Genomic DNA, 13,123 nt, shown 5'->3' with positions numbered 1-13,123 from the left:
GCATAAACCACATGAGATAAAAAAAAAATACAGAGACTATTAAGAATATAAGATAATAACGTTTTTACAATATTAAATATATTTTTAAAAAAGACAAATATCTACATTTATTACTTAAAGATTATTTATATTATTTTCTTGGATTATTTTTATTTTTATTCTTTAGACCGATTGTGCATCAAATTTGTTCATTTTATAATTAGTCATTGAATTTAAATTTGTGAATAGTTAACGATAAAATATAGATAAATTATTACGTGAAATAATGAGATTTTGAATTTTATTGTTATATAAATTTTTAAATTTAAATATTAAATTATTATTTTAATAATTTTATTTTATGTTTAATTAAATCGATTTGACAATGATTTAACTACAGTTGAATTATTGAACCAATTATTAATCGATTCACTGATCTATTCGGTTTTTATCCTTTAAAATATTTCTAATGAAATGAATATTAATGACATATTTCTTCTTTTAATTTTTTATTCTTTCTAATATCTTGATTTTTGATTAATTTATTATTGATTATTGAATATCGATGCCTTGACAGATTAAGAATATGGATTAGTTGAATTTTTTATTTGTTTTTATTTATCTTTTTTATTAAATTAGTTATAGTTTTAACCCTTTATAAAAGAATGAACGAAAATTATTTATATATCAGATTCGAATTGACTCGGCCAGTTCGACTGGAAACCTGGTTGGGCGAGCCATGAACTGTCTAAGCATCAGATCCGAAAAAACCAGTTCAACCTGACCCGAAGTTCATCAAAAAGGGTGACCACGCCGGTTTACATAACCCAAAACCGGCTAAATTTTTTGTTTAAAAATTCCAAAACGACGTCGGTTTCAAGTGATTGAAAGCAGCCCAAAACCCTAATCTGCTAGTGCTCAGTGATCAGCCTGAAGCCCTCACCACTCAGTCTCGTCACTCTGTCACACAAGCTCAAGTCTCTTATCTCTCTAACGGTCGCTCTCTCACTGTCTACGGTCTCTCTCACTGTCTCGGGTCTCGCACTCAAGCTCGTTGTTGGTCTCTGTCTCGTCACCGTCTCGCACTCAGTCGCACGCCTTCCCTGCGCTCGTCGTCGCCGGCGGCATAAGCAGCAGGTCTCGGGGCTGGTCATCGTTGTCATCTTCTTGCTTCGAGCGTCGCCGTCAGCTTCCTTCGCGCAACCAGCAGCTGGTCCCCGATTTGGTGAGTTCCAACTTCCAACAAATTCCCCTGTTCTTCCTTTTTCAAAATTTTGTTGTTGTAATTCATCACTGCACCTTGAATTTGTTGCTGAACGTTGAATTTGTTGCTGAAAATATCATTGAACTATTTTTGTTGTTGCTGAAAATCATCACCGAGTTGAATTTGTTACTGATTATCATCACTGAACCTTGAGTTTGTTGAACCTTAAATTTGTTGCTGTCTTGCTGAAATAATCACTTAGCTAAATTTTTTTGTTGCTGTAAATCATCTTTTGAGCTAAATTTTTTGTTGCTGAAAATTATCATAGTTGATTTTGTTGTTAAAAATTATCCATTTGATGAATTTGTTGCTGTAAGAATAGATTTGATTACTATGTTGTAACTAGATTCTTCTACAACAAATGAGGTTCATGCTCTCTACAACTCAGAATAAAATTGTTCAGTTAAATTGTTGTTCCCATGTTTTGAAAATTATCATAGTTGAATTTGTTGTTAGAAAATTATTCATTTGATGAATTTGTTGTCATAAGAATAGATTTGATTTTTAGTATTGATTGATGTATTCTTACATAGGCAGTATTGAAAATTATCATAGCTGAATAGATTTGAATTCACCCCTTGGATTTGATTTACCGATTGTGTTGTCTTTTGCTCTCTCGTGTTCATTTAAATTGAGAAAGAATTTTGTACTAGGGACTAGTTTATTATCCCTTTTGCATCATTAGTTATGTCTAAGAATTGATACTTGATTGTAATTAATGTTTGTGAAGACATGCATTTTAACTTTTGATTTTTAAAATTTTACATTTTTATTTAATTATGACTAGGTCAACCGGGCGAACCAGTGACCCGGTGACCCAGTAGTATGGTCGGGTTAGATACCGGTTCGGTTTTGATAACTATGTATATATGTGTATAATATATAATAATATGAGAAAATAGAAAATGGAAGATAGATTCTTTCCAAACACATCCCATTGAGGGGAAATTTATATTTTTTCATCTTTTTAAGGGACACTTTAGGAATTTAAGTTTATTCACTACAAGTCTATATGGGAACCCTAACACCCTACTACTTTCCCAGACACATGCACAACTCTCCTCTCTCAAGCTCCATCTGTTCCAGGCTTTGGCAACTCTAGTAGCACTTTTCCAGCGAAGATCCCTTGCCAGCAACCTCTATCCCCGACCGATTAATTGCACCATTGTCAATTTGTTAACTTCGTTCAACTGTCCATTACCCATAGCGATATCAAGAAATGTAAGTGCAAACTTTGGGCATTCATCATTTCATTTATCTTAAAAATAAATACACAATCATAAGTTCATAACCAATAAAAAAGTGAAATGACTTTTGTCTATTGTTTTGTGCAGGTCTAGGATATGTGTGAAGAATATTCCAAAGTATGTTACAGAGGATCGATTAAGAGAATTCTTTTCTGAGAAAGGAGAAATCACCGATGTCAAGCTTATGCGTACAAAGTACACTTTACTAGACATTCCTCAAATAATAATTACATAGAGGCTCTCTCTCTCTGTTACAAAATATCTTTCACTTTTGGATTTTGGTACTTTTGAAACATATTTGGATACAGTAGAGAGAGTATGTCCCTATTCTATCTCCGTGCACCACTCTTCAAGTACATTGTAATTTAAAAACTATAACCGTTTGTTGTGTGTTTCTTTGGTTGTTATTAACTCAGAGATGGTAAGAGTCGCCAATTTGCTTTTGTTGGATTTCGTTCAGAACACGAAGCTCAAGAAGCTATTCAATATTTCAATAGATCATACCTTGATACATGTAGAGTTACTTGCGAGGTTATACACTTATCCTAATATTATTTTATATCATAGATGTTTTTATTGTTGAAACTGAAAAATAGGCATTGTGATTTTTCCTGTATGCTCGTCAATCCAAGCAGGTAGCTCGAAAACGTGGTGATGCAGATCTTCCTCGTCCATGGAGTCGGCATTCAGCTAGTAAAGAGAGTAAAGTGACCTCAGATGTCAACGAACATGTTGGATCAAACGGGCAAGGACAAGGACATAGCTCTGAGGACATTGATGATCAGCAGCTTCAAGAGTTTCTTCAAGTAATGCAGCCTCGTGCCAACTCAAAACTGTGGGCAAATGATACATCAATTGTATCTACTGTTGATGAGAAGCAAAACGTATCAAAGAAGGGAAGCAAAGACACATCAATTGCAATCCCTGCCGATTCAGATCACAGTGGTTCATCATCAGATCAGCTCAATAATCTTGAAGCTGACAAGTCATGTGAAACTGAACATGAAGTCATTTCTGACATGGATTATTTCAAGAGTAGAGTGACAAAAGATTGGTCTGATTCTGAAAGTGATGACAGTGACAATGATTCAGTATCTACTGATGATAATGACAAAGAGAATGATACTAATCCTAGTGAAGGTGAAGAAAATGTTGATAAGAAATCTTCAAAAGTAACCCAAACATATGGTGCCAAAGAGTTAGACCTAAAGGGTCAACCGGATGCTAGTGGAGAGGATAGTGCCCAGCAAAAGTCTCAGGTGAATTCAGATGTGTTAGGCGGCCAATCATTGAATTCAGAAGATAAGAAAGAAGTTTATGAGTCATGCCGACTATTTGTCAGGAATTTGCCATATACCACCACGTACGGATATCTGTTTTTCCTTGAAACACTTAAGATGCATGTGTGGTGTTGTTTTCACCAACTTCACCCCTTGACATTGTTTTAACAACTATCTTCTTGAGATGAATTACCAAACATTAATTGGTGCATTTGTTGTTTCATTTGAACTTACTATAAGCATTTAATTCTTCTGCATTTGGTTAGGTAAAGCAGTTATACAGTATTGAATGTCATTCATCATAGATAGTTGCATGGATTTGAAGTTAAATTTGTACATTTATAGTTTCATGTATTTGAATTTAAATTGTACATTCTTGTTTTCCTGTTGGACGAGAGTGTACAATTACTTTTATTGTCAGTCTGTAGGAGTTAAACATATTAATCATTGTATTGTTCTGTGACAGTGAGGAGGAACTGGAAGAGCATTTCAGCAAGATTGGTAGTGTTTCACAAGTTCATCTAGTAGTTGATAAAAGTACAAAACGATCCAAAGGAATAGCATATATTCTTTATTCATTTCCCGAATTTGCAGCCAGGTAGCAATTAGCTTGATAAAAGTTCTCCTTTCATATACTTATGACTTATCTATGTCTAGTTGCCAGCTCTTTTGTGGATGATGCATGTCCGATTCTTAGTTCATGATTGGCCAGTTGAAGTTGTTGGATGTTACACCTGTCAAAGCATTAAACTAACTCCATTCATTTTAAAAAGAACTTCTGCGTTTTTTTAGTGTGGCATTATCTTTTGCCCATCTTTTCGTTCGAGTTGGTGCTTTGGTGCTTTTGTTGAATATTAGGTCTGCCCTCGCAGTTTGTAATATTCCAATTACTAAGCAAACATATATGCTGCCGTTTCATGTGTTTTGCCTGAGAAAAATATTGACTCCTTGAAGGATTCTTCTCAGCCCTTCTGCATTTCTCTATTTCTAGTGTTTGCTCGACTGTTATACTAAGAAGCAACTGTCTTCTATATTCTATAAGAGTCTACATAATTTCCTCTTCTATTTTTTCTGTGATACTAATTCATATCATGTCTAAGATGATATTCAAATAGGCTGCATATCTTTATTTTATTTCACATGTTTGTTGAGGAAATGAGTAATTTGTTCCTGCTTGTTTCAAATTAAACTTCTTCAACAAAAAATATAGGACATTTAATAGTTCAATGCTCTAAATCCAGATGTTGTCAGGGTTCGATGTGGAAATTCAGAAAATACTGTGTCAGGTTTTAACGGTCAAAAAGTTTTAAAATATCTATGAAACACTTGGAATATGAATAAGGGGTTTTACGTAATAAAAAGCAGGATGGAAATAGTAAATCCCCATGCCAATGGGTATCAATATTCAAAGGGCTGCTACCTTTTAATAGGTTCAGAAATGAGAGAATGGTGATAACTCCAGACAGAAAGAGAAGTGGTGAAAATGTGACTATACACATAGTATAGGAATGGGGCGGAGCAAGTAATACAAAGGGCAGGAATGCAATCTGAGCTAGGGTGGAAATTCTCTTACAGTGATGTCAGCTGGCACACAGCTGTTTGCATGAGGAGATGATCCTCTGCATTCAGTTGTATGTGAGCTCACTCTACTTTTCACACTCTCATTTTGTTGTTTGCTTCATTGTTATTGAGTCATGTCTCATCTAATACCAATACTGTTTGTCTGTTTCCGAATTTTGTATTGGTCACCATCAGCTGTTATGTGTTCTTGACATTGCTTTGCTGATAATTTACCTAGCTGTATGATCATTGTTTATCATCAGGGCACTAGAAGAGTTGGATAATTCTATATTTCAAGGAAGATTGTTGCATGTTATGCCAGCCATACAGAGATCTTCAGACAATAAAGAGTATGCACTACAAAAGTATTACATTGCGAACAGTATTTTTATGATGTTCACAATATTTGACAGCCTATGCTTCAATATCTTGTAGGTCCAAGGACCAAAATGTGAAAACTCTGAAACAAAAGAGAGAAGAAGAGAAGAAAGCTGCTGAAGCCAGTGGAGATACCAGAGCATGGAATAGTCTGTTCATGCGCCCTGATACTGTATGTCAGCTGAAACAAAATAAATTGCAAACCATAATCAGCCTTTGTGGTGTATCCATTGAAATCCTAAATGATTGATATCATTATCATTTTGTTTAAGAAATAAACAAAAATAACTTGTTCTTGTTTCAGTTTATGTGCCACTATTATATTCATTTTCATTTGTACATTGCTCTAGTTCAGAAACAAAAGTTCGCGCCCTCCATGTTTAGTTATGACTGCCTCATGGAACAAGTTTTGGGTCTTTGACTCTTTGTTATGCCTTGGCTTTTTCCTTCTTTGGAACAGTGTCCGCTGGCTATTTTTATAGGATTTCAGAAAGAGGCATAAACATTATGGTAAATGCGCAGTCTTAGCAATTAGTTTGTGTTGGTTAGACCGTTAGGGACAGATGCTGTCAATAAGAATTGAATCTCTTCCTCTTTAGTTTGAAGATTCTTTTTTTAGTGTCCTTCTGTGATGTTAAGCTAGATGTTATTTCAATGGTGGTGCTATTCGACAGGAATATAGATTAGATGTATGTGCTGATTTTATTTTAAAATACTTTTCATCACCTGTTGTACCATGCTATGAAAATTCATTATCATACTTCTATTTGCTTATTCTCTCTCTTCTTTCTAAATTTATTATATATATATATATATATTAGTAAGGGTTATCTATCATCTTATTTTAGGGGTATTGGTATATGGAGATACTGCAAACTTTTTCCTCATTCACCCCTAACTTATATGTTTTATTAATGTAATAGATATAAATTGTGATCATGCCTCCCTTATACCTTTTTCAGTTTTGCCTTGGTGGGTACAGGGAGTATTCTATTTTCTTTTTGTTGGATTTACATCACTGTGTTGTTTTGCTTTGTGCAAATCTGAGTTATGGTTTATGGTCAGTTGTTGCATGTCTCTGCAAATAATAATTATGATGTGTTGATTTTAAATGTTGATAGGTCGTGGAAAACATTGCTTTGAAATATGGTGTCAGTAAAAGTGATTTATTAGACCGAGAAGCTGATGATCTTGCTGTACGTATTGCTCTGGGAGAAACTCAAGTGATTTCAGATACAAAAAAGGCTTTTGCAAATGCTGGAGTGAATGTGGAGTCTTTGGAGGCACTTGCCAACGGAAAAGTTGATGGCTTAAAAAGAAGCAATCATGTACTTTTAGCGAAGAACCTGCCATATGGTTCGACGGAAAATGAACTTGCAAAGATGTTTGGGAAATTTGGTAGTTTGGATAAAATAATTCTCCCTCCAACGAAGACACTGGCTCTGGTACTTTCTTCTCCTCAAATTTTAAGTTGTACGTCTGCAATATCATTTTGGGTGTTTGATAGCGTAATCTATCTTATTGTTATTGAATTATTTCATTCTTTTTTTTTTTGGTAAATTGATTTCCATTTTTGTTCATTCAGGGAATTAACTATATTAATTGGAAAAATAAAAAGAGAAAAAGAAAAAAAAGGCTTAAAATATCCAAACGAAAATTCAAAGAATCTTTTTTAATCCTTTAAAGAGAGAATCTTTGTAAAGATAGAAAGTGAGAGGTGACATGTTTTCTATTAATAAGGCTGTGTTTGGAAAGCAAAATGACTTGTTTTCTACATCTAAAATATCCAAACACGGCCCTATTAATCCAAAATTTCGTGTTTTCTACATTTTATTTAAATATAATTATCTTTTCAATTATTTATAATTTTTAACTATAGCTATTTTAAATATTTTATTATAAATGAAATTAATAAACATAGATTGGTAATATTACATGCGACTAAATCTTGGGTGATAAAAAAGTCAACAATAAAGTTAAATGTTAATATGTTATACAGACGAGGATTACAATACTGGATGTTTGGGGAAATTAGAAAATATAGGATTAGGAATAAGTGATTATGGAGAATGTTGGGGTTGTGCTTATTGTACAAAGATGGTACAATCTCACCTTAGGTAGGTAGAGGAGACCTTTCATCTATGTAAACCAAGTGGATCAGATAGAAGCTAGTCGAATAGCTTAAGGCATAGTGAGAGTGCAATTTTGCGAGACCTAGAAAAGTTATAGATAAAACTAAAAAAAAAAAGAAAAAAGTTTAGACATTAATGGTTTAAGTATAAGTATGATTTATAATAAAGATAGAATATATGGCTTTTATTCATGTTATGACCCCCAGCAAGGAAAGGTTTAGTTATTGTTGTATAGGATTATTTTATTATTAAATTAAATAATATTCATTTAATATTCTGAATTTTGAAAACAATTATTTTTTTTTTCAAGTAAAATATAGATTAGTTGAAAAAAGAGATTGAGAGACCATATACATTATAAGCTAGTCAAACCTAATTTTGCATCGTGATCTACTATTTTAATTCTTCTCATGTCATTGTTTTTTTTTTTTCTTTTTTTCCCCATAACATTATCCTATAGGCTTTATACAGCATGCCAAAGGGATTCTTAATGTAACCTTTTTCTTTCTGAATTTTTTCATTGCAGTATTGTTTCTTACCTTTAGTCTCATGATTCAGTGATGTCTATGGCTAGTTATCGGGAAAAAAAGGTGATGTCTATGGCTGGCCATTTTATAACTAATTTTAGAATGGTATTTCAGGTTGTTTTCCTTGAAGCAGCAGAAGCTCGATCTGCTTTTAGAGGTTTAGCTTACAAGCGTTACAAGTAAGATTTTATTTTTCTATTGGCTGTAACTCCCAGTCACCAGAATATATTTGATTTTATTGCTATGAATTGAAAATAAATCTATAGGCTATTCTCCAGCAATGAATGAATCTGTTTCCACTTCTCTAGGATATGCATCTTGATTGGTCTTCCCATTTTTTTATATTATGAATAATCTTGGTTCAAGGAGTGTTTCCCCTCTTCCATCGATATATGTTACCTCCACATTCTCATGCTAGTATTTGGATTCATTGAAGGATAATTATCTAATTTCATATTCGATTCAATGCAGGGATGCTCCATTATACTTGGAGTGGGCTCCATTCGACATTCTTAGCCAAAGTACAACATCTAGAAATAATGAACTGAATACAGCAGTTGGGGAAAATGATGCCAAGCGGGTAATGTTGGAGCAACATGTGCAAAGAATATCAGATGAGGATATTGATCCAGACAGAGTGGAGGTTTGACCTTTGAAATTATTCCCCTCGATTCCCTTTTGTCTTTCGGGAAAAAAAATTTGCAACGTAGAACATAGTAAAAGGAAAAGGGAAATAAGGTCAAAAGCATAAATATATAAGCTCAGACATTTAGCAGCCTAAGTTGTGGATATGGGGGATAATATCTTATGTTTATGAATTAATTTCTTTTTTTGTGTGGGTTCATTACTTGATGAAGTGAAGTACTTCTACCTAGTGTTGATATTGGTTATCAACTTTGAAAGATGAGCATGCAGTAAAACGTGAGATATATTCTAGTATTTTTTTTTCAGTTTAATACAACATTAAAGAAATGCACACATTCGAAAGAGAGAATATGTTGAGTGAGGACAGGGTTTCCTCACAAGAACAAAATGAAACTATTTTGGTACTATAAAATTGAGACAAGTCATACTGATCTCCACAAGTAGATAGTACCTGATAAATAGTTTTGGGAAAGACCATCTGCAGCACTAAAACACTAAGAAGTCAACCCGATATTAAATTGTGTCTGAAGATAAATCCTCTTGGAAAATGCTAGCATGCTTTGAGTCAGAAACTATAGAAAGCAGAAAGTGAATGTTACTATAGATTTTTAGCTAGTTTGAGTCCTGAGGCCTCTAAGTTCTCTAAGATGAAAGTGGCGCAGCCTCTTGAAATTGTTCTGGTGCTGTCTTTTACATGATGATGCACTGCAGAGAATATTCTTTAGAATGATTAAGATCGTTTAATAATGCCTGTTCATCTATTGTTGATTAATCTACAATGTTGCAGGGTCGGTCCTTGTTTGTCAAGAATCTCAATTTCAAAACAACAAATGAGAGTTTGAAGAAACATTTCAATGAACACATGAAAGAGGGAAAAATTTTGAGTGTTAAGGTAACCAGTTATGGGTTTAAGTGCTGCTTTATTCCTAGTTATGTTAGCTCTTTCAAACTTTTGTTCTGTCATTAACCAATAGGTGAAGAAGCATTTGAAAAATGGGAAAAATGTTTCTATGGGTTTTGGATTTATCGAGTTTGACTCTCTGGAGACTGCTACAAATATCTGCAAGGATTTACAGGTATACATTACTGTATAAATTATGCATGTTATATGCATTTTGAGATCTTGATTCTAGTTCTTGTTTTAATTTTAATTTATTTATTTTAATTTATTGTTTTTAGGGGACAGTATTGGATGGGCATGCTCTTATTTTACAACCTTGTCATGCCAAGAATGGTGGCCAATTACAAAAGACAGTTGAGAAGGACAAGAGTTCAACAAAATTGCTTGTTAAAAATGTTGCTTTTGAGGCAACAGAGAAGGATTTGAGACAGTTGTTCAGTCCATTTGGACAGGTAATTACTATAAAAATTATACTTGGTAGTTGGTGCCATATGCTGGTAAATACTCTTTTGTGCTCCAAATTTTTGTTTGATGCTTCTATTTAACAGAAGCAGCACAGTGATTCACGTGATTTGAACATTTGCCTCATGGAAAAATCCAAATGATTTAAATTACTTCTTACATGTGGGATCTGTATGAATGATGAAATCTTGACCTGTTACATCTTGAAGTAATGGGCCTGCTATTCCATGGACCATCTATAAAAACAAGATAATCCGTCAATTAGTTTTGAGTATTTGTTGAGTGATCAAATTCTTGGGCTAATTCATTAGTAACATTTTAACTTGTTTTTGTTAAATCTGAATTCTGAAGTCATATAGTTCTGATTATTTATGCATATTCTAACTGATATACCTCTTTTTTTGGGCGGTTTCCATCTGCTTCTGTACAATGTTGGTTCATTTCTGTAAATAAGATGTGTTTTGCTTTACCTGCTGTTTGATGAATGATAACTGTGCAGGTTAAAAGGTTAAGGTTGCCAATGAAGTTCGGAAATCATAGAGGATTTGCTTTTGTGGAGTTTGTTACTCAGCAAGAAGCACAGAATGCACTTAAGGCACTTTCAAGCACCCATCTTTATGGAAGGCATCTAGTAAGTGAAACTAAATTATGGATTTGCGGGAAAGAAAAAGGGAACAGAGACTAGAAAGTCGGCTGTTAAACATCAAATATTTGAGAGCTAATTGCCATTTTACTTTCAGGTAATAGAGCGAGCAAAAGAAGGTGAGAGTTTGGAAGAACTACGTGCTCGAACAGCTGTTCAATTCAGTGATGAACAAAGTGGATTTCAAAATGCCACTAAGTTATCTAAGAAAAGGAAACAAATGGCCGTCTTAGATGAAGGAAAGATGAAGTTTCAAAGGATTGCTGATTAGTATGTCATTAAATATCAAACATGTGCATATATCCCAAAATCCAGGGATGACAATTTTGTAGATTTTAGTGTTATACATGTAACATGACCCGCCATGTCATGATGTCCTTTATCTTCATTGTTTATTTATTTTTGGTCAACATGATTCTTATATTTGTAAGCTAAATTTTGTCACCCGACAGTAGCCATTTTGAGCAAGCCTTAACTGGTATTTTGTTGGCATGTTTGGAAAGTAAATGTCTCCGGACCATAAACAAGAAAGAACGGCAGTGTATAATGAGTTGTTACTAAAGGCTTGGATTCAGTGTGGTTCATACACATGGTTCCCTGAGTAACATTACTCTTGTAATACCCAAAAGCAAAAAAGGTACCCCCAGAAGAAAGGAAGCTACAAATGCATAATGGAAAAATGGCTTAGGTACTTGCATTATTCATTCAGCTCTCATTATAGAAGACCAAGTATAGGTGATTTATCTCGTGGTTTTGTATGTGGTTTGGTGATTAAAGTTCCAAAATGGTGTATGAGATTCCTTCGTACACCAAAATTGTAAATTTTACTAATTAAATCTCTTATAACGGCAAAACTGCAATAAATTTCCTGATCCATTTTTTATTAATAGCGTGCTAATGTGATTTGATAGTGTAGATCGTTAGTGAATTTTTTCGCAATATAATTTGACCGTGTGTAATAATATGATAATAGATCGAGCGGCGACACATGGTATATTGGTGTAGATAATTATGTCACGTGTAACAATACTATTTGTCTACTTGTTAGCATGTGCCACGTGTTACATTATTTGTTTACGCGTCATTTGCCATTTAATCATTGTAAGTGGATAAAATTAGTCCGACTAGTTTTTTTCACATTTTTTTATAAATTAAAAATTTTTAATATCTTTTAAATGCATTAATTTCTCTTTTTACTTTTTTACGTTTTGTTTAAATAAAAATACTTTTATAAATATTTTGAAGTTTAGTTTAAATCATGTAATATATTTTTCAATAATTTAATATTTTGATAAATTTTGTAATGTATGATTATGTTATTTAATAAAAGAATTATATGATTAATTACAAAATATATTTTTTATTTTAGTCCAAAAAACATATATTAATAGAAATAAAAAAATAATAAACAAAACATGTATTTCAATTCTTAAGTTTTTTTTATGAAACACTTTTTTGACGAAAATAAAAAATGTATATTTTAATTATTCATACAATTTTTTTTATTAAAAACATACAAATATATTACAAAAGTTATCAGTATTAAATTGTTGTAAAAAAAATTATAATACAATGATAAATAAATCTTTGAGAATTTTAATTTTTGACCAATTAGCTTTTGAAAAAAAAAGTACTAATTAAGTTTTTTAAATAGCAAACGGTGGACATATGTCATTCCGTTAATGTATAGCGTGAAATGAAATAGAGTTGCTCATGTATTTTGTTATCTACAATAGTTGCCTACAAAAAATTTATATTCTCACCCATAGGTTTTTGTGAAAGAAAAGATTATGGATTAGAGTTGAGTTGGATTCTCCTTTGTTAGTATGCTTATGTGCTCCTATTTAATACTCACATTAGTATGTTTGTGACTTTGTGATATTTAAATTTTAAATTTAAATTAGGGTGTTGCTTGGCCAATATGACTTGGGTGACCGTTAGGATTTTTTTTTTTTTAGGAAACTCGAACTCGCAATCTCTTAATTGAGTATGGAGAATCTATACCATTTGAGCTATTATTCATTGGCTCCTTAATGTTTCTCATTATTATTATTATTATTATTATTATTATTATTATTATTATTATTATTATTATTATCAAATAG

General features: G+C 32.7%; 1 protein-coding gene across 1 annotated transcript; it reads left to right on the top strand.

The window, feature by feature from the left end:
- Positions 1–851: 851 nt before the first annotated feature.
- LOC107638452 (nucleotide/nucleic acid binding protein) lies at positions 852–11,509 on the top strand. The gene is made up of 16 exons (XM_088483049.1): positions 852–1,204; positions 2,288–2,464; positions 2,578–2,685; positions 2,907–3,021; positions 3,126–3,853; positions 4,237–4,368; positions 5,594–5,680; positions 5,766–5,880; positions 6,830–7,153; positions 8,482–8,546; positions 8,839–9,010; positions 9,800–9,904; positions 9,987–10,088; positions 10,192–10,365; positions 10,875–11,006; positions 11,116–11,509. Coding segments are annotated over exons 2-16 (2,535 nt in total). The 5' UTR covers positions 852–1,204; positions 2,288–2,462; the 3' UTR covers positions 11,290–11,509.
- The last annotated feature ends 1,614 nt before the right edge of the window (positions 11,510–13,123 follow it).

The sequence above is a fragment of the Arachis ipaensis genome, chromosome B4 (genome assembly GCF_059453495.1).
Source record: "Arachis ipaensis isolate K30076 ecotype BB chromosome B4, ASM5945349v1, whole genome shotgun sequence".
NCBI lineage: Eukaryota > Viridiplantae > Streptophyta > Magnoliopsida > Fabales > Fabaceae > Arachis > Arachis ipaensis.
The sequence above is the reverse complement of the archived record's forward strand: the minus strand, read 5'-3'. Positions and strand labels throughout refer to the sequence as shown.